The sequence below is a fragment of the Elephas maximus genome, chromosome 22 (genome assembly GCF_024166365.1).
Source record: "Elephas maximus indicus isolate mEleMax1 chromosome 22, mEleMax1 primary haplotype, whole genome shotgun sequence".
Taxonomy (NCBI): domain Eukaryota; kingdom Metazoa; phylum Chordata; class Mammalia; order Proboscidea; family Elephantidae; genus Elephas; species Elephas maximus.
The window spans coordinates 1,808,262-1,828,859 of record NC_064840.1 but is presented as its reverse complement, the minus strand read 5'-3'; the positions used below and the strand labels follow the sequence as shown (position 1 = coordinate 1,828,859).

The window sequence follows — 20,598 nt, the reverse complement described above, 5'->3', positions numbered from 1 at the left end:
AGCCTCTGGTCCTGCTCATTGTCACCCTCCTTGGAGTACGGGGCAAAGCATGGGGCTGTCAGTGGATGACATGGTTAACTGGCAGCCACACAGAATGTTTCTTCCCTGAGGAATCAGTGAGAAGATATTTAAAATCTGAAGAATAGTGTCTTTTACATACATGCCTTCTCAGACTGTTCAGAAGTAACCAGTCCCTGGACTTCAAGGAAGGTGCTTTCCGTCTGGAGAAGGGATTAGGTTGCAGGTTCTCCTCACTGCAAGGAACTCGAATCATCTCAGTGTTAGCGTTCAGCAGCTCAGCCTTCCGTGCGTGTGTTTTGTAATTCCAGGTATGACTTTTTCATTGTGAGCCAGGCTGTGAGAAGTGGCAGTGTTTCTCCTACACACTACAATGTCATCTACGACAGCAGTGGCCTCAAGCCAGACCACATACAGCGGCTCACGTACAAGCTGTGCCACGTGTATTATAACTGGCCGGTAAGCCCCTCTATCTCTTGATGTTTGTTCCACCTGTGAGAAGATTAACTTTTCAAAAATGGAATTGCTGTGTTTTAAAAGGGTTGAGTTAGTAGTGAGATTTGCAGTTCAGAGAGGTAGATTTAGAGTAACGGGCCTGTTTTATCTTTGACTGAAGGGCGTCATTCGTGTGCCTGCTCCTTGCCAGTATGCCCACAAGCTGGCTTTCCTTGTCGGCCAGAGCATCCACAGGGAGCCCAACCTGTCGCTTTCTAACCGCCTCTACTACCTCTAACCCGCGAGAGGACAAGGTGGAGCTGCGCTGGTTTTTCTTTGTGGAACGATAACTTTGGGATTTTTTGAAGCTCTTGTTTTTTTTTTTTTTTAAATTGTTATCTAGATGAAACTTGAAGAGGGGCTTAGGAGAGCTAGAGTCTATTTCTAACGTTGCTATTAACTGACTTCCTTGTAGATAAAAATGAAGATTTTCTGTTTTCTTTTGTTTGTCTCTCATAAAAGCTTGCTGGGGAGGGTGTTTTTTGTTTGTTTTAATAAAACGTGGATAAGGTACTTTGTATTATAAACAGGCACTCTTAAACTGTTTGCAAAGAGTACTGGGTACTTGAAAATACTCTCAGGAGGGAACACATTCTGCTTGTAATCCTGTATTGACCTTATTTTTGAAATACTTATTTTGAATTTAAAGGAGAGAGAAAACAAAGTGGGGACCTCGCTGGACCCATAGGTAGGGTGTTACCTGAGTAACTGATGTCTCTCACAGTTAAGGTAAAAGTTACTGTTAGATAACCTGTACAAGGTGCGGGAAAGCTGTGAGGCTCTGTGGGAAAATATGCTTATTTTTTTATTTATTTTTTTGTGGCTAGATGGTATGGGGGTTAAGAAAAGATAGTTGGAAAGTTTTAAATTTCTGTCCAAAGAAACAATCTAAGTTCTTTAACAAAAGAGACAAGTAGCCAGTACCTATATTAGCATTACTAATTTATTTATTTTGTTTTGCAACTGGGACATCATTCTATTCATTACAAAATAAAATTGAATCGATTGTCACCTTCTGTGAGTACCAGTGTGTAGTTTCTGTTTTTACTGAAAGCATGTGTGTGTTCTTCCCATTTAATAGCCGTCAAAAGCTAAATTAGTGTCACTTGTGAATTTTAATGTCAGAGTAAAATTCTCTTAGGAAATGCTACCACCTGCTATGCTTAGTGTAATACTGGGCTGTCAGAGCTTACAAGGAATGCAGACCGAGGCTGCGTCGCTGTAAAATGGGTGATGATAACTATTCAGACCCAAATATTTGTCGGAATTTACTGGAACATGGGCAAAGAGTAGGCTTTTGTGTGTCGTGAGAACATCTGTAAACATTACTGACCTTATAAATGTAATGTGTACAAATATTGCCGACCTTATAAATGTAACGTATACAAACATTGCTGACCTTATAAATGTAACATTTATAAACATTATTGACCTTATAAATGTAATGTGTACAAACATTGCTGACCTTATAAATGTAATGTGTACAAACATTGCTGACCTTATAAATGTAATGTGTACAAACATTGCTGACCTTATAAATGTAATGTTTATAAACATCGTGGACAGTACACAAGCCACTGAAACTGTAATTTAATACAGTTCAGTAAAGTTATTTCTTACTGTTATTTTACTTGGTCTCATTGTATAAATACCTCTTGAATTTATTTAGCTTTACTAACATATGATGGAAAACTTTTTTATTTTCCTTTTTGTTCTTCAAGCTAATAACTGTTGTTAACATTGTCTGGGGGATATTAGCTTGGGTTCACTAACCTATTTGATTTCTGAGAATTAGGTGAAAGAAGCACAGAAAACCTGGTCACATTTTTTTAAGCCAAGAGGGGCATTTACTGGTTTTCTCACTCTTCCTAGGCAGTGCTTCCCAAACTTAATCTGTTAAGAATCACCTGGTTTGCTTTGTGATAACACAGATTCCTGGGCCCCAGAGTAGACCTAGGAATCAGGACTTGTAGGGGAGAGGCCAGGTAAACTGTATGTGGAACACATTCCAGGTGATTTATGAGAGAACTCCGGCAGAGACAGGTTTAGAAGGTACAGAAGGCCTAATGATGATGTGGTTTGAGGAACCTGTCTCTTAGTTACGCTTTCTTCTGCTTTGGTTTTAATCAGATAGCCTTCCTTAGGTGACGTAAATGGTCACCAGAAAGTCCAGGTTTATGTCTCAGGTTCGCCCCATTGAAAAGTGGCGCCGTTCACAATCGTGGCACTCAGACTCAGGCCGTCTGCACCTCTTTGAGTCCCAGGGAAGCGCTGCTCTGACAGGTGGGCCTGGGTCACTTGCTGAGCACTGTGGAGTCGATGGGTAGGAGATGGTAAGGGAATGGTTTCCCAAAGGACAGTGTGGGTGCTACACCCAGAGGGTGGGGTGGGCAGGGAACACAATGGGTGCTCCTCAGGAAGACAAGGACACAGAGCTCCTGTAAGCACTTTAGAGAAAAAAAATAATAAAAGCCCTGGCTGAAATCCAGGTTTCTTCCTCATAATGAGAGAGGTCTGAGTCTTCTTAAAGCTTTGGTGTTGAAGACACTGATATCAGGCTCAGTCATCCCAGAGCCTCCTTTGGGTCAGTAGTCACCCTGACCGGTCACCAGGGCAGTAAGTAACCAGCCAATTTGGAGGGTTGGTACCCCAGCGGTCAGGGACCAGCCTTTCCACAACTTTGATCATAGTTTGCTGTTGCACGGCAGCATGGCCCAAGGACCAAGCGTGTGGAATCGAGTCTGCCTGCCTGAGTTCAGACCCTTGCTCTCTCCCTGACACGGTGCAGACAGCACCCGGTGTACAGTAAGTGCCGTGCAAGGATTTGCATTACTCTGTCCATCCTCAGAACGTTGACATCTCCCTCCCTCTTCTGGAGCGTGGAGTGACTCAGCATCCAGGTGAGCTTCTCTCTCAGTCCCTCACCTGCACAGATCCAGAACCTTCCAGTGGAAGCAAAGCTGGGCTGCCCTGAGCATCCATGGCACACACACCCTGACTCTTCTGCTCACTCATGTGGGCAAGTGGCTTCCAGCACGCACCGTCAGGCGTCAGCCATAGTGATTACATGCATAGCCACCAAGGGTGTGCCAGACCCGTCTGCAGGGCTTTCCAAGCTTGCCCATTCCTGGTCTCTACTCAGAATCAGTGGGATCTGAGTCAGGGGGCAGGGAGCGTTCCCTACGTAAGCTTCCAGTGTCTCCATATGGATAAAAGGTGCAGCACCCGTTTACTTCCCAGAGCCTCTCATCCCACCCAGAGAGTGTTAATAGAACCCTTATGTGTTATCGTGCCCCGTACTGCTCAGTGGGAATCTCTGTGGGGCCTGGCCATGGGTACTGTCTCTCCAGGACTGGAACAAAGTTAGACCAGGCAGAGGCGAAACCACCCATATCCACAGCAACCAACCAGACTCTGAGAGCCACCGTGGGGTGCACGCCCCAGCCTTGCGCCGCTGTCGGTACCTGACTTTCTATCCCATTGGGTTGTTTCCCTTGTGGGTACCCGAGGAAGCAGCAGAGACTGTGTTCCCCACCACCTGGCCTAAGTCCAAGAGAGGAGTCTTTGGAGGGACCTGCCCTGGACTGTGGCCAGAGCTGCTTCAGCACAGCCAGGACTCTGCTCCTGCTGGGAAATGGCCATTGTGCCTTTATAGCCAGAAAGGGGCCCCAGGTCAGAAGCCAAGTCTTGTCCAGCCTAGAAGTACTGAGCCTGTACGGCCCACAGCAAGACTTCCTGAGAGTGAGGGTAGAGGGAGGGACAGAGCCCTGGAATACCCTGGGTACTGACCCTTCGTTCTTTGAAAGAATAGGGTGTATTGAATTTGTGATCAGCTGCAAACTCAAACAATGGTGGTTTGGACTCATGTGGCAGTTCTGTGGAAGAAAGGCCAGGCGCACTGTTCCATGAAGATTATAGGCAAGAAAACCCTATGGATCTCAGTTCCACTCTGACACATACGGGGTCACCGTGAGTTGGGGGCAAACGGGACAGTTGCTACCAACAGCAGCAGGTAGTTTTAAATGTAGGGCTGACGTTGCCTGTCACAGAATGACTTGAGGGAACGCGTTAGCCAACTCTGCGTGTTACGTAGCATTTTTTCAATCGTCTAGCTAACCATTGCCCTGGTTGTTGCCCCCGAAAGCTGGATGATGAGTGAAGGTAGTGCTCAAGGTGGAAGAGTGTGAAATAAAGGGAATGACAGAGAGAGCCGTTTCCTCTCCACTCTGTTAATTCTGATTGTGTAGAGGGGAAAGTCTCAGTCCTGTGCATCTAACGCAGACACCAGCTGCCCGTCAAGGTCTTTAATTTAAAAAAAAACTGACATGCTGATCCTGAAATTAGATGCTTTAATTCTTTGTTTTATCATCATTTCTGTTTTCCAGAGTGTGGAAATACTTTAGAGAAGGAAAACATGTTTTAGAGGAAATTCACCAGCACTAAGCGTCCTTTTCGGTAAAATTGCGGTTTTTTCCCACCCCCACACTTATAAAAAGAGAAAACCAGCTGCCGTCAAGCCGATTCTAACTCACGGTGCCCCCAGGTGTGTCAGAGTAGAACTGTGCTCCACAGGGTTTCAGAGGCTGACTTTTCAAAAGGAGGTTACCAGGCCTTTCTTCCTAGGTGCTCTGGGGGCACTCACACCTCCAGCTTTGTGTTTAGCACCCAGGTGTGTTAACCGTTTGCACCAAGCTCGGGGACTTTATTTACGGGGTACTTTACGTATCCTTGATCCCGACCGTTTGTCAGCTACCTGTTGCGGATCTCCTCCCCCAGTTTTTGGCATCTTTGTTTCACTTTCTTTAAGGTGTCACTCGATGAATGGAAGTTCTCAATTTTAGTAGATCTCAGTTCTCAGTTTTAATAGATCCCAGTTACCGGTTTTTCTTTTATACTTAACTGCTTTTTGTGTCTTGTTAAGAAATTTTGCTCTATCCCAAGGTCAGAAAGATATTCGCCTATATTTTCTACTAAAAGTTTACTTGATACCCTTAACTCCTCAAGAGTTGGTTTTTGTGTATAGGCCGAAATGGCATGCAGTTGTGTTTTTTCCCATATTGACAGTCATTTTCCAGTGGAGAGTGTAATTTTTTCCATTGATCTGTGACACGACCTAAGTTGTGAAGTTCCGTCTGCGTGCAGGTCAGCTTGTTATTGGTCAGGAGATCTAACTCAGCACAGGTGTCACGTTGTTTTCATTACGAAACACGCCCAGTTCCCTATGCCCAATGGGACGCGTTTCTGCCCTTCATGAATTCACACGAACTTCAGAATCGCTTTGTCAAATTCTGTGAAAACCCTTAGGATTTGGTTGAATTGTACTGAAGTTACAGGTATTTAGGGGGGGTGGGTGTCTTTATGATTTTACCTCTCGTCCTTCAGAAGGCTTCTCTGTACATCTCTTTGGTTTTTCTTTAATGTGTTTCACCAGATTGATTCCCAGGCGCTTTAGAGTTTTGTTGTCATTGAAAGCATTGTCTTTGAAAGATTGTTTAATTATCTGTTGCAAGTGTATAGAAAGGTACTTGGTTTTTCATAATCTTATGTCCCATCACTCCAGAAAACTTGTATTTCTAATGATTTGTCTGAATTCTTTTGTGTAGTCTGTGTAGGCAGTTGGAAACCCTGGTGGTGTAGTGGTTAAGAGCTACGTCTGCTAACCAAAAGGTCAGCAGTTCGACTCCACCAGCCGCTCCTTGGAAACCGTATGGGGCAGTTCCACTCAGTCCTGTAGGGTTGCTATGGGTCGGAATCGACTCGACGGCAGTCGTTTGGTTTTGGTTTTTATGTGGGCGTTTATATTCTCTGCAGATAGATTGTGAGGGTTTCATTTTCTCCGGTCCTTATGTTCTCATTGTATTTTTCTTTATTGCTGAATAAACAGGATAATAGTGGACGTTTTTCTCTTATTCCTGTTTTCTACATGGATGCTTCTAACTTTCCCCCACTTAAGATTATGTTCATTATAGGATTTTTGTAAATAACCTTGTCAGGTTGACATTCTCTTCTATTCATGTTGTCTAAGCATTTTTATAGGGAAATTCTGTTGAATTTTATTGATTTTTTTCTGCATATATTGAGAATCATGATTTTTTATCTTTTAAAGATTTTCTGACATCGGATGATCCTTGCATTCTTGAGATAAACTTAACCTGGACATGATGTATTACATATTTTTTACATGCAATTTGGATTTCGTTTAGAGTTTTTATCTTATATCCATGATGAAACGGACCTATAATTTTGCATTTTCTTACTACCATAGTTAAGTCTTGTGTCAAGTTATACTCTTAGAATGACTTGGGGAATATTGTATTTTTTATTTTCTGGAAGGTTGGTTTGTTCGTTTAAATGCATTTGTCGTTATTTCAGCCTTAGAACCTTGGTAGGAGTCTCTCATAAAGCGATCTGGAGTTTTATTTGTGGCGGAAAATACATAACTACTACTTCACTTTCTTTTACGATTTTTTCTGGATTTCTGTTTTACATTTTTCGAGGCATTTGCCCGTATCTTCTGAGTTTATTTATGTGCAGGGTTGTTGATAGTATTTTCATCTTTTGAAAGTTTGCTGTATCTATAATTGTGACCTCATTTCCTTTAAGTGTTACTTTTTAATCCCTTCTGTTTTTGGAATCTGTTTTTTCAGCTGTGTGTCAGATATGTTTAGTCTTAGTTCAGAGCTGTTTCCTAGAGCTGTCTTGGTTTATGCTCCTCACTGTCTTTCCCCCTCAGCTGGTTTTCTATCTATCTACCTTCCTAAGTTGGGCACTGAATCACTAATTCATCTTTTCTAATATAAATGTTTAAAGTTGTAAGTGTCCCTGGAAGCATTGCTTTCTCTGTACCCTGGAAGTTTGTCATGCTTTCACTGTAATTGTATTTCTTCTTGAAAAGTGTTTTTACAATTTCTCAGTTAATGGGAAATTTAACTTCCAGTTGGCAACCTGGCTTAATTTACAGTGTTGTCAGGAACCAGATCTAAACCCCAATTTTGTTTTGTTTTTTTTCCCAAAATAGTGATCAACTTTAGTTGTGGTTTTGTGATATGTTATTGAGTCTAGCTAGCACCCTGGTTTGTAGTTTAGTTTTCCTACAAGTGTCATGCTGTTACTCAGATTCATATCCTTACTACTGTAAACAGAAGGGATGTCTTTCTGATGTTCTAATTTTTAGACTTTTAAATGCAATAAACTTCAGAATTGTGTTGGGAGGTAATTGTCTCTCCTACTTTCTGCATGTTTTATGAGCAGACGCACTGCCCGCCTTTTTTCTGCGTTGTCAATGTCATCTGTACAGTGAACAGCCCTGGGAGGTGAGACCGTGTCCCCCCTCCAGAGCAAAGGTCAGACAAGTTACTGCCTTCTACAAATATTAGGGTTCCCTAAGCTGAGGCTTCCCCTCCTGTAACACACCCAGCTGTGTGCAGGAGTCACCTGGTCCTGCTCACATTGCCTGTAGGGAGTAGAGCTTAGAGACTGGTGCAGATAGTCTGCCTAGTGTTACTAGCAATGAAGTCTTTTGTCTCTGACCCAGGACTCTTGTGTCTGTACCAGCATCCATGAAACTGGCAAGCTACGTGAGTAGATGAAAAAGAATATTGTCTGTTTAAAGCAAAAGTAACCATGTCAGTAGAGCTGATAGGATATGGCCTAGTAAAATATGTGATGACAAAAGCACAAAGGGCAGGATGGCCAAGTTACAGGAAAGGAGTTTTGAAGTCCATTTAATTGAAAGGCAAAGTGAGTTCTTTACTGAATAGTTTGTAGAGTGTGGGCCTAACTTTGTTAGGTTAGCCCCTGAAGACAGAAAATTACAATCATACTGTTAGTGGAGAGTCCTCTAACTTGTCTTGGCACAAGCGTGGGAAATAATAAATCTAAATATAAAAATACACATCACGTCTCTCATGTGTCTCGTCTGGTCTTTGGTTTCTCTGTCTCTGATGAGATGAGAGACAAGACAGATGGAAAGTTAGAAATAGAAATGGAAATCAGTAAAAATGAAAGAGAAATAAAATATAAATATTAGGATTTTAGAATTCTTTAGAATTGGGAAACTAAGTTTATTACGTCAGTTTAGCCCTTTATTATGATTTGAATTCTAAATCTGGCAAATGGAAATACTAATACAGATTGAACTCACCTTCAGAGTATCAGTTGTGCATGAGCGTTTCTCATGTGCAAGAAATACAGCAACTCCGTGCTAATTGGCACTGAGTGGGTTGTCATCCATAGTGCAAAAGTGTCAGCACTCTGTAACTGACTCCCAAAACACAGGTCAGCGTAACTTTAAAATAGTCCTGGGAAAGATACATGGCTACAGAGCTTTTCTTGTATGTATAAGAGAAATTTAGCTGTGCTGCTACGAAAAAAGGGTGCTTAAGACAAAGATAGACCAAACAGCATTGTATAAAATAACATTTTATTTCTATAAACTGTACACTAACTGTACACATGCACACACCCACACTTAGCCACACATTAAGTGATTGATTTCCTTTTAATAAATCTAACACATACCATTATATTACAATTTACAATGTATTTTTTGAAGACACAATGGGGAAAGCTTGGATCACTCATTTATAAACCTTCCATAAATTACAAAAGAAAGGCAGTCTGAAAAGTATGTATAAAGAGTAAAAACAATTTACAAGTGGACAATTACAAAATAGTAACCACCAGATACGTTTGCCAGCAGCTTTGTAAGTCTTTTGTTCAGATGTCAATGATGAAGATTGGGTGGAATGATCCTGAATAGACTTAAATTTGGGGTGTTTTGGGTGTGGCTTATGAATCATGTGACTAATTTTATGTGTGTGCTGGTCATTGGTGAATAATTGTGTATGGCATTTTGACAAATGGTGAAAGTAACAGAAATCCATATGCCACAGAATGTAACCCTGAAAGCAGTGAAGGTTATCAGCATTCTGGCAGGAATACTGGTACTTCCCCAGACAAAGCCACGCCTCTCCTTTTTGAACGATTAGGTAAGTCAGCACTTTCTGTGTGTTGCCTGGTTTGCTCTGTGGAGACTCGGGATGCACAGCCTGTACAGCTTGATGTCAAACACTGTCAGTGAGGATGGAGACCACTGAACGCACAACACAGAGTATACACTATTTTTTATTAGACAGTACAAATCATTGTGCATTTATAAGGCAGGACATCAAGGCGGATTAAACTAGGAATTTCAAGACCAGAGTTAAGTGGAAATTCTGCATTATGAGGCAAGCATTTTGAAAAGGGGGAAGGTTGGAAATCATTCCTTCAGGGGTGGATGACAGATGCACAGAGACTGAGTGAGCTACAAAGAGCCATCCACCCCCCTGCTTGTGAGTCAGACACACCCGCCCACCTCCCGGATCAGACCTCGGGCCACGGAGGCTGAGAAAGAGCCACAGCTCCTCTTTGCTCTTGCAGTTGGTGTAAAGTGGATGGTAGTGCAAAAGTGCATTTCTCTACTGGTGGCAGGGGAGAAGATTGTGTTTTTAGGAAGGACTTGAGTCATGAAAGCCCTAGTTTGGAATTAAAGAAGATTACATAGATTTGGAAGTTGTCCAGAAGTACATGAATCATTTCACTGCACCAAGCTTTTTCAGCAGTTTCTTGCCTTTGGAAAGCAGCCCCTTTTTCTTTTTCGAGGACATTTCCCTGCCTCTCCCAGGACTACCAGAACCCATAGATGACGTAGGTGACCCCGAATGGAGATGGACTGTGGGGGATGGAGCTCTCCTTGCTGTACCTGACCCCTCAGGAGGAACCTAGTAGGTACAGTGTTACAGTTTATTGAGTGCGTGAGCGCCAACAACATCAATTCACTCGGTAACATCGCACTGCCCCGATTCCCACCAGGAAAGATAAAGGGGGGTTGGTTTCTTCTTTCAATTTTTCAAGTATGCCATGAGAAGCAAACATCCCTCGCAAAGAATAGCTAAGAAAGGGTTTAGCCATAAACGTTTGATTTTCATTTTGTCTTCAGCAGGGAGGAAGTAAGTAATTTACTTTTTAAATTAGGACTAAAAGCAGGAAAGAAAAATTATTGCAAATTGGGTTGATAGTAAAGTTGGCCGAGTACCCATCAATAATCTTAGAAGCAAAAGTTTTTTAAGGGAATTTTGTTGTATTTGAAAGTTACTTGGTTATATAAAATCCTAATATTGTCGAATGCGTTCCTGGGTTAGTTAGTTCACTAGAGAAATACTGGAGATGGCACACTGGTTGAAAGAAAAAAAAAAAAAACTAAAATGAACCTTAATTGCAATCAAAGAAAGCTTAGAGGCCCTTATTTTCATTATTTCCAAATATTTTTTTCTCAATATATATATAGCGCAACGTAATATTTCAGTATACTTTGTTTAATCAGCGGTGCTTCAAAGGGGTAGAACTTTATGTTGCGTGAAGAGTTTGCCTCACTTATTTTACAGTTGGAGATAGGCCTGAGATCATATAATACCATCATTTCTCTAGTACTCTTACCTCCACAGCAAACCTTTCTAATACGAGTGTTCATTATTCAGCAGGCAAATGATTTAAGCCAAAGGGCTTCAAGCTTGCTTGGATTTAAAATCAAGGTCTAATTCTAATGGAAAACACCTAGTAAAGCGTCCCAAAGCACACCTGAAGATACCATCTGTTCCATCGGATGCACTCGTTTGAGCTGCACGTTTCATAAAACCTGGGATTGCATTGCCACACCAACAAGTCAGTCTTCACCAAACTTCCACAGGTTCAGTACAATTATATTTGTGCTTTGAAGAGAGGCATGAGCTCTCTTGTAAGGTGGGGGGGTGTGTTTACTTAAGAAAAAATAGGTCCGGTAGTTCACACCGGCATCTGGAAGTGGTGGCCAGAGCCAGCTCTAGACCACCTTTTGTTTACTGCTGATCTTGAATTAGGTGTTTTTTTTTTTTTTTCATCTTTAAAATGAACTGTCATACAATGAACATATTTGTTAGGTTGTGCTTTTTCCATGAGTGGCTAACAATGCAATATGCAGCAGCTTTAATTACGAGTAGACATTGGAACACTTTTCTATGTAAACAGACAATTAGCTTGTTAAGAAATATGTTCCCAATGTTGGCCTTTCATAATATCTTTAATGTAAACAGTAGGAAACGATGAGTAAAAGATGAATAGTTTCACTACAAATTCAGCTGCTTTACAACTGAGACCAAGCAATAATACTATAGGTCCAATGATATTTTGAGACATATTTCTTTTTTTTTTTTACCCCACAGTGAAGCCTTAAGGTAGCCTAAGTTGGTATCTTTACAGGTATCTTCAGTTGCTCACTTACGTGAAGGCTACATGGCCTGATTAGGGTGTGAAATGAACACTCTTCTTCTGTTTCCAAGCAGATGAGCAAAGAAATAAAAATATATATATGTAAAAATGTAATATAGAGAAATTTGCCATGACGAAACAAACTAAAAATGAGACACTAACATGAATGTCATCTGAAGTTTCAATATGCTTGATGGTCAGGAGGCGCAAGACCCTAACAGGGCAGTGACCATTGCTGCCCACTGAGTCTACGGAACAGCCATCCCTTTGTGCTCTGCAGTGTCACTATAAGGTGGGATGGAAGGTGTTTTCATGAGTAAAGACGGAGTGATTAGAGTTGAAAGGGTCATTTTTGTGAAATCAGTAAACTTAATCTTTAGGCAAAACCCCCATGGAAGGGCAGAGAAAAATAATCAGGGTATATGTTTCGGCCCAAGGTATAAAAATAATTGATGCAATGATAAGTAGACCATACATTTATAGAGTACAATTGAAGTGAAAAATGCTGAGTACGTTTGCTTACCCTTTTTGCCTTTGAACGCCTCGGTGTGTCTTGAGAGTAGTGAGACGGTACGTCCGAAAGATACACTTCTACATCATCAGGCACTTCTTCCAGGAAGTTTGAAGGTACAAGGCCTTTGTGCCCATTAAGTTCCCCCTAAAAACACAGGGATGGGGCAGAAGAACTTTAGTGTCCCAGAAAGTTATTTTGTGCTTTAGCTAAAGGAATAGAGGTCAGAGACAAGAAGCATGCAGAGTTTGTTTTGATTCAAAAGTGGTGGAACTAGAGGAGCCTCTAGTGTTTCCCAAACTAGGCTGATCATAAAAACCACCTCCCCCAGGGATTTACTGAAAGTACAGTGCCCTGACCCTGCCCTGAGGTCCTGATACACCCGGGGCGAGGCTGGGTGATACCCAAGGTCAGACACATCCAGAACCACTCCTTTGAAGCATCTTTGTTGGTGTTCTCAGCCCTGGAGAAGCTCAGCATCCCTAGGGAGCTTTTAAAATGCCACGTTTCAGGCACATCAGCCCAGACTAATTAAAAATACCAGACCTGGTTTTTTTTTTTAAGTTCTTTAGGTGACCCCACCTTCCCCCCACCACTGCCATGGGAAAGTGTGGTCAAAGCATGGTCTACCACATCCTGAGTGGCCAGGAGGAGCAACCACTGGAAGAAAGCCTAGGAGGATCCCCCACCAGCATCCTTTCCCTGCTGTTCCCCAGGGAGTACTGAAAGAGAGTCCCTAGAACCAAAGGGGAGGATAGAACCAAAGGAGAGGAGCCTGCACCAGGGATAAACCTCTCCCGAAAAGTTGTGAGTCTGCTAACGGCCCTCAGCTCTGGATGGAGGGTGAGGGAGGATTTCTACAGCCACTTTTGTGTTTTGTTTTTGCTTATTCGTATTTATTTTTCCTATGAAAAATTGTCTATGCAATCTAGAAAATTAAATTGCTTTGTAAAAGTGTGGATGGCAGCAATTTAAAGCGTAAGAATGTGAATAAATTTAGTTCACAGCTTACATAAATTGAAAATACAACTTTATGAAAAGAAGAATGAATGAAAATCCTAGTACCACCTTTCTATACTACATATCATTAAGAAAACAGAGGAAGCCAGTTAGGCAAACTTTTTAGCAAGCCGTATAAAGTTCATAACTTTAGGGGAAAGCAGCAAAAAACCAGACCCACTGCCATCGGTTGATTCCAACTCATAGCGACCCTATAGAAGAGAGTAGAACCGCCCCATAGAGTTTCCAAGGAGTGCCTGGTGAATTCGAACTGCCGACCTCTTGGTCAGCAGCCATAGCACTTAACCGCTATACCACCAGCATTCCCAGGGGAAAGCACAGACAAGCAAAAAAAAAAAAAAAATACAAAGTGAATGAAATGAGTGGTATATCTCAATGTATCAAAAACTTACATAATAAAACCCATCTTCATCGATTTCACCAAAAACAGTAATAATATCTCCTGTACAAAATGTTAGTTCAGCCTGTGGAAGTAGAACAAAGTCAATATCATTTGCCTGTATAGAGGAGTTGTTTTGAAAAAATAAGTTACCTGTGATTTTTCTTACTATTGGAGAAATTTTCACTTAGACCGGCCTTTACAGATACAGAAGAAAGGTACAGAGCTAATGAATGGCTCTGTTCATATAGCCTAAAAAGTAAATACAACTCAAGATAATTACAACCTAAAAAGAAAAATGGCTGCAGGGCTTTGACTCTTGGCCAAAATTCGAGATCATTACTATTCTGTACTGGTAACACTTTTTTAAAACTACGCAGGTAGTTAACTTTAAAAACCTGGAACATTACAGACATGTTCTCTGCAGTGTGTACAGACCACTGCATAAATGTCTTTTCACTGGGTATAAAAAAAATCTTTACTAAATTAAATGTATATTAAGTGTCTCCTGTGTACTAAGCACCAGCCTAGAGACAGGACTGTGGCACGAGACCCCCGTCCTCAAGAAGGTACTGTCCCAGCACGTGTCATACCACAGTTGCCTGGAACACGAAACATAGAAGTCTAGTAGAAAAAAAAGACACCCACAAAAGAGCATTTTTAGTTCTAACGTGAAAATGAGAGAATGAAGTTTATGTACAAAAGCCATGAGACATCGTGTGTAAGTCACCTGTGTGCAGACACCTTTGAGTTACCTAAGCTTTTGACCTGAATCATGAGCCTGCAGCTTGTCACATACAGCAGAGGTACTGTGCAACAGGGATCTAGACAATCCTGTCTAAGACAGGAACTCCCTCTGTAGAATGAAAACCTACTTTTTCATTTCTGAAGGCAAATAGTTTTCAGTCTTCATAATGCCAGGGGCAATATGCTGCACTAAGCTATGTGTGCAAGAAGCATCAATCCTTTTCTCTCTCTCAATGTGTATGAGGCCCTAACTGCTTTTGTTCATTGACTGCCTGGGGTGGGCCTTTATCTCTTAGAGATGACCCTATTGTGCCATCATCAAGATCATCAAGAGCTTGGGATTGCAAGCCGTCCTTTCAGTGGTGGGGGGCAGCCTGGGCCACAGAACAAGGATCTTCCAGTAGCCGGTTGTCCTGAGAATATCGGGAGGCTAATGTCCTCTTACACTTGCTTATCTTGATACCGGCCGTTTACTGGTTGGCAAGTGGGTGGCTGCTTTCCTATGGCTGGTTCACAGAGAAGGATGAGAAAGTTAAAGTCAAGTGGTTTAAGGGTGGTGGTGTTGAGCAGCTCTGTCAGTGAGGGTATAGGGTAGGGTTTATGTTAACAGTGAAGTCATATTTGGCCATTACCTCCACATCAACATTAGGTGAGCTTTCTCTTGGGTCATAGTCATAGAGAGCCACCATTCTTCGCGTAGGTGCTGAATGCTGTCTGCCGCTTCTTCTGTTTCTCTCTGTTCAAATTACAAGGGGAAGAAGAGAGCCGTTATAAATTTATTTTTTAAATGATGGCATCTGAGAGCAGAGCCAAGATGGCAGACTACTCAAATATACCAAGCCATTCCTCTGCAACAAAGACCCAAAAAAACAAGCAGAACAGATAAAGACATCAACCCCGGCACCCTGAACTTTAAGTGAAAGGATAAAGTATTAAATCAGAAATAATAATACAATAAAAAGGGGGAACAAATGGTGTAGGTATAGAACTTTCAGACAGGAAATCAAGGCAATATCAAGTAATAAATGACTAGTTTAAACTTAGGATGATAAGTGTAAATTTCAAGGTAATCACAAAGAGAGTTGACGAACCTACTCGTCAAAATAAAAAGGAAAAAGACTCAATAAAAATCTATAACAATGAAAGAAAAAAATTCTGCAAAAGGAACTCAGCACAGGAAAGTAAGGGGAACAAAGAAAACAGCAACACACACAAAAAAAGCACAAAATGACAGCAATAAACGCATAGCTATCAATAATCACACTGAATGCAGGTGGCTTAAATGCACCTGTGAAGAGGCAGACAGTAACGGAATGAACAAACACGACCCATAGATATGCTGTCTACAAGAGAGGCACCTTAGACACAAAAATGTAAATATATTAAACAGCAAAGGATGAAAAAAATATAATGCAAACAGCAGCCAAAAAAGAGCAATACTAACCTCAGGTAAAATAGACTTTAAAATAAAAGCCACCATAAAAGACAGGAAGGATATTATATAACGATCAAAGGGACAATCCATCAAGAACACCTAAGTTTAATAGGTGTCTATGCACCCAGAGCTCCAAAATACATTAAAAAAAAAAAAAAACCTCTTAACAGCACTAAGAATAGAAATAGTTCAAGAATAATAGTAGGAAATTTCAACACATCACTATTGTATAAAGGACAGAACATCTAGAAAGAAACTCAACAAAGATTAAAAGATCTAAAGGCCACAGCCAACCAACTTGACCTCATCAAGAAACACTCCACCCAACAGCAGCAAAGTATAAATTATTTTCCAATGCACATGGAACATTCTCCAGAATAGACTGCATCTTGGGCCACACGGCAACCCAACAAAATCCAAAACATTGAGAAATACTAAACATTTACTCTGATCACAACACCATGAAAGTAGAAATTAATAACACAAAGAGCAAATAAATCGGATTCATGAAAACTGAGTAACACTTGGCGTAAAAACCACTGAGCAATAGAAGAAATCAAAGACGGAATTAAAAAATCCCTAGAATCAAATGAGAATGAAAACCAGAAGAAAAGAGCAGAAATAAATGAAATAGAGAACAAAAACAACAGAATCAAGACCAAAAGTTGGTTCTTCGAAAAGATTAACAAAATTGACAAACTGTTGGCCAAGCTGACCAAAGAAAAGCAGGAGAGAAAGAAAACCTAAATAAGAAATGAGATGGGGGACATTACAACAGACCCAACTGACATAAAAAGGATCATAACAAAGCACTATGAAAAACTGTAGTCCAACAAATTCGAAAACCTAGAGGAAATGGATGAATTGGAAACATACTACCTGCCTAAACTAATGCAAACTGAGGTAGAGGACCTGAACAGGCCCATAATAACAGAAGAGATTGAAAAGGTAATAAAATTCCCAACAACAACAACAAAAGCCCTGGCCTGGATGGCTTCACTGGAGAATTCTACCAAGCATTCAGGAAGAGCTCACACCAGTACTACTCAAACTATTTCAGAGCATAGAAAAACAAAGGATACTCCCAAATTCATTCTATGAAGCCAGCATAACCCTGATACCAAAGCAAGGCAAAGACAACACAAAAAAGAATTACAGACTAGTATCTCTCATGATTATAGATGTAAAAATTCTCAACAAAATTGTAGCCAATAAAATTTAGCATCATATCAAAGAAATAATACACTATGACTAAGTGGGATTCATACCAGGTATGCCAGGATGGAAGGAATCAGTGTAATCCACCACATAAATAGAACAAAAGAATCCCATGATCTCCTCAGTCGATACAAAAAAAAAAAAAAGATATTTGATAAAATCCGACATCCATTCCTGGTAAAAATAGGAATAGAAGGGAAATTCCTCAACATAATAAAAAGCATCTATACAAAACTATACTGGGTTATACAAAACTAATAACAGCCAACATCGTTACCAACGGAGAGAGGCTGAAAACATTCCTCCTAAGAATGGGAACAAGACAAGGATGCCCTTTATCGTCATTCCTATTTAACATTGTGCTGGAAGTCCTAGCTAGAGCAATAAGACAAGAAAAATAAAGGGCATCCAGACCAGTAAGGAAGAAGTAAAACTTCCCTTATTTGCAGACAAAATGGTACTTACTATACATAGAGAACCCCAGAGATTCCACAAGCACATGAAAATGTATTCAGGTTCATAAGCCATTAAACCAAACCAAAAACCAAACCCAGTGCCGTCAAGTCAATTCCGATTCATAGCGGCCCTACAGGACAGAGTAGAACGGCCCATAGAGTTTCCAAGGAGTGCCTGGCAGATTCGAACTGCCGCCCTTGGGTAAGCAGCCATAGCCCTTAACCACTATGCCACCAGGGTTTCCCATTAGCCATTAAAAAAAAAAAAAAAAATTATTATTTTTATTTTTTTAGCCATTAGGGAGATACACATCAAAACCACAATGAGAGATCACCTCACCCCCATTAGGATGGCAATGATAAAAAAAAAAAAAAGACGGAACACAAGTGTTGATGAGCCCTCACTGCAGCCCTCATCTGTTGCTGGTGGGAACGTCAGATGGTGCAGCCACTGGGGAAAACAGTGTCATGAATTGAATTGTATCCCCCCAAAAATGTGTGTATCAACTTGGTTATGCCATGGTTCTCAGTATTGTGTTGTTGTCCTCCATTTTGTGATTTTAATTTTATGTTAAAGAGGATTAGGGTGGGATATAACACCCTTACCAGTTCACATCCCTGATCCAAAGTAAAGGGAGTTTCCCTGGGGTGTGGCCTGTACTACCATTTCTCTCTCAAGAAATGAAAGGGAAGCAAGCAGAGAGGGGGACCTCATACCACCAAGAAACCAGTGCTGGGAGCAGAGCTCGTCTTTTGGACCCGGATTCCCTGCGTGGAGAAACGCCTAGTCTGGGGGAAGACTGATGAGAGGCCAACAGAGAGAGAAAGCGTTCCCCTGGAGCTGACACCCTGAATTTGAACTTCTAGCCTACTTTACTGCGAAGAAATAAATTTCTCTTTGTTAAAGCCATCCATTTGTGGTATTTCTGTTATAGCAGCAGTAGGTGACCAAGACAAACAGCTTGGCGGTTTCTCAAAAATTTGAACACAGAACTATGTGGCCCAGGAATCCCAATTCTAGGCGTATACCTAGAAGTGAAGGCAGGAACTCAAACAGAAACCTGCACACCAGTGTTCACTGCAGCACTTTTCACAATACCCAAAAGGTAGAAACAACTGAAATGTCCACCACCAGATGAACAGATAAACAAAATGCTTATACATACAGTGGAATAATATGCACCCCTAAAGAGAAATGAAGTTTTGATGAACCTTGAAAACATTATGTGGAGTGAAAGACATCCGTTGCAAAAGGACACACACTGTATGACCACACTCATATGAGATAAGGCAAATACATAGAAACCAGAGATTATTAATGGTTCCCAGGGGTAGGAGAGGGGGGAAAGTGGGAGTGTATGTTTGGGGACACTGAGTTCATGTTAATGGTAGAGGGATATTCTGGAAACGGATACAGATAATGGCAGCACGACATGAAAAGTGTACACGTGGAAGTTGTTTTGTTGGTGAACGTTTTGGTCTGTTATGTTTTCACAATAAAAAAAGTTAATGTATTAAAATATCAAAATTTTAAATATGGATGCTGTAACACTGGTATTTCTACAGCTGTTTAGAAAAAGTAGACACGTCTTAATGAGTAGATTTTCCTTGCACATGGGGAAAAATGAAAGATTCATAGTGTAACGCTGCTCCAAACTCACTGAAGAGTGCTGCCGTTTGCTCCCTGGTGCTTGTGGAGTGGTTCAAGATAAATGAAGGCATTTAGCATCTATTTAAATTCAAGGGTGAAGAGCTTTTACGCTTCTTGGATAAGCAAAACGCACCTGGAGAATGAAAAGCGTAACACCACCCCATCATCCCCTTAGATTTCATATTAGAGAATGTACAAATCACATTATCACAAAGAAGTGAATTTTCTGGACATGAAGGACTTAGAGCAAGCAAGGCTGTGCCCTGTCTCCTATCAGAAGATCCCCTGTGTTTTTGTAAAAAGTACTTAAGCGCCAGTGTGTCCAGAGAGCCTGCAAGGCTGTGGCAACCCTGGTTTGTTGAGTGGGTTTTGCCATGGAAAAACTCATAGCTGGTTTTCAGAAGGCTTTGGCTCAATCAGATGGCACCACTGGGACGCCCCCCAGTGCCATCTCCTGCTCTGGGCTGCAGGTCATCTTGTACTGTGAAATGCCTGGGTGAAGGCAGGAGCAGCCAGGAGCCAGCTTCAGTGGTTGAGCAGGGGTTTCCTCTCACCTATTTTCTCCACAGGTGTGTTGAGAGGGAGAAAGCCTTGTCTGAGAAGCTGGCCCATCATCTCCTCGTCATCTGCCTGGATCTCAGAGACCATGTTACAAGGAATAAGGCCAAGGCGGGCACAGGTCTCCCCGCGGTAGAATCCGTCAGCGTCTTTATCACCATAAACCTAGAGCACGGGAAATAGCATCATCACCAGTTGGTTTTCCCTAGGGCTGCGCCAGTGCTGCTCACGGCAGTCACATGGAGTCACAGATGTACTTGGAAGCAACTGAAAGCCACCTGCACAGTGCAGTGTGCACGTGATTCTCCACGGTGGGGGCAGTCAAAGGCATGAGGGACAAGACCCCCTCCCCCGCCATGTACCATGTAGACTACATTCAGGGGTGTTCCCATTGACAGGAAATTGGCTTCTTCGTAATAAGATAGTGCCACATGAAGGCCACTCTAGAAGTGGAAGATCTCAGCTGACACAGAGGATGCACTGTTCCCCTGGAGCAGCACCTCGAGGAGCAGGACCATGAGGAGCAGCACCCTGAGAGCAGCAGCACAAGGAGTGGGACCCCAAGGAGTGGCATCCTGAGGAGAGGCACCACAAGGAGTGGGATGACGGGAAGCAGCACCACAAGGAGCACCCCAAGGAGGGGCACCCCGAGAAGTGGAACCCTTAGGAGGACCCCGAGGAGAAGCACCCTGAGGAGTGGGACCCCGAGGAGCAGTACCCTGAGGAGCTGCACCACAAGGAACAGCACCCTGAGGAGCAGAACGACGAGCAGAATGACAAGGAGCGGCACCACGAGGGGGAGGCCCACTAGGAAGAGGACCAGAA

General features: G+C 41.9%; 2 protein-coding genes across 4 annotated transcripts in view; one reads left to right on the top strand and one right to left on the bottom strand.

Moving 5' to 3' along the window:
• PIWIL1 (piwi like RNA-mediated gene silencing 1) overlaps positions 1-1,906 on the top strand; it is a 40,078-nt gene extending 38,172 nt beyond the window's left edge. For all 3 annotated transcript variants that reach the window (XM_049866477.1, XM_049866478.1, XM_049866476.1), the window contains 2 exons: positions 330-477; positions 635-1,906. In XM_049866477.1, coding sequence (XP_049722434.1) covers positions 330-477; positions 635-751 — 265 coding nt within the window. In that variant the 3' untranslated portion in view covers positions 752-1,906. The remainder of the gene's footprint in view (positions 1-329; positions 478-634) is intronic.
• A 7,064-nt stretch (positions 1,907-8,970) lies between these two features.
• The window catches only part of RIMBP2 (RIMS binding protein 2), a 185,273-nt gene continuing 173,645 nt past the window's right edge, over positions 8,971-20,598 (bottom strand). Inside the window, exons 19-23 of the mRNA XM_049865588.1 lie at positions 19,770-19,938; positions 15,089-15,192; positions 13,723-13,794; positions 12,323-12,457; positions 8,971-10,277 (exon numbers count right to left, since the gene is read on the bottom strand). Of these exons, the coding sequence (XP_049721545.1) occupies positions 10,089-10,277; positions 12,323-12,457; positions 13,723-13,794; positions 15,089-15,192; positions 19,770-19,938 (669 nt within the window). The 3' untranslated portion in view covers positions 8,971-10,088. The remainder of the gene's footprint in view (positions 10,278-12,322; positions 12,458-13,722; positions 13,795-15,088; positions 15,193-19,769; positions 19,939-20,598) is intronic.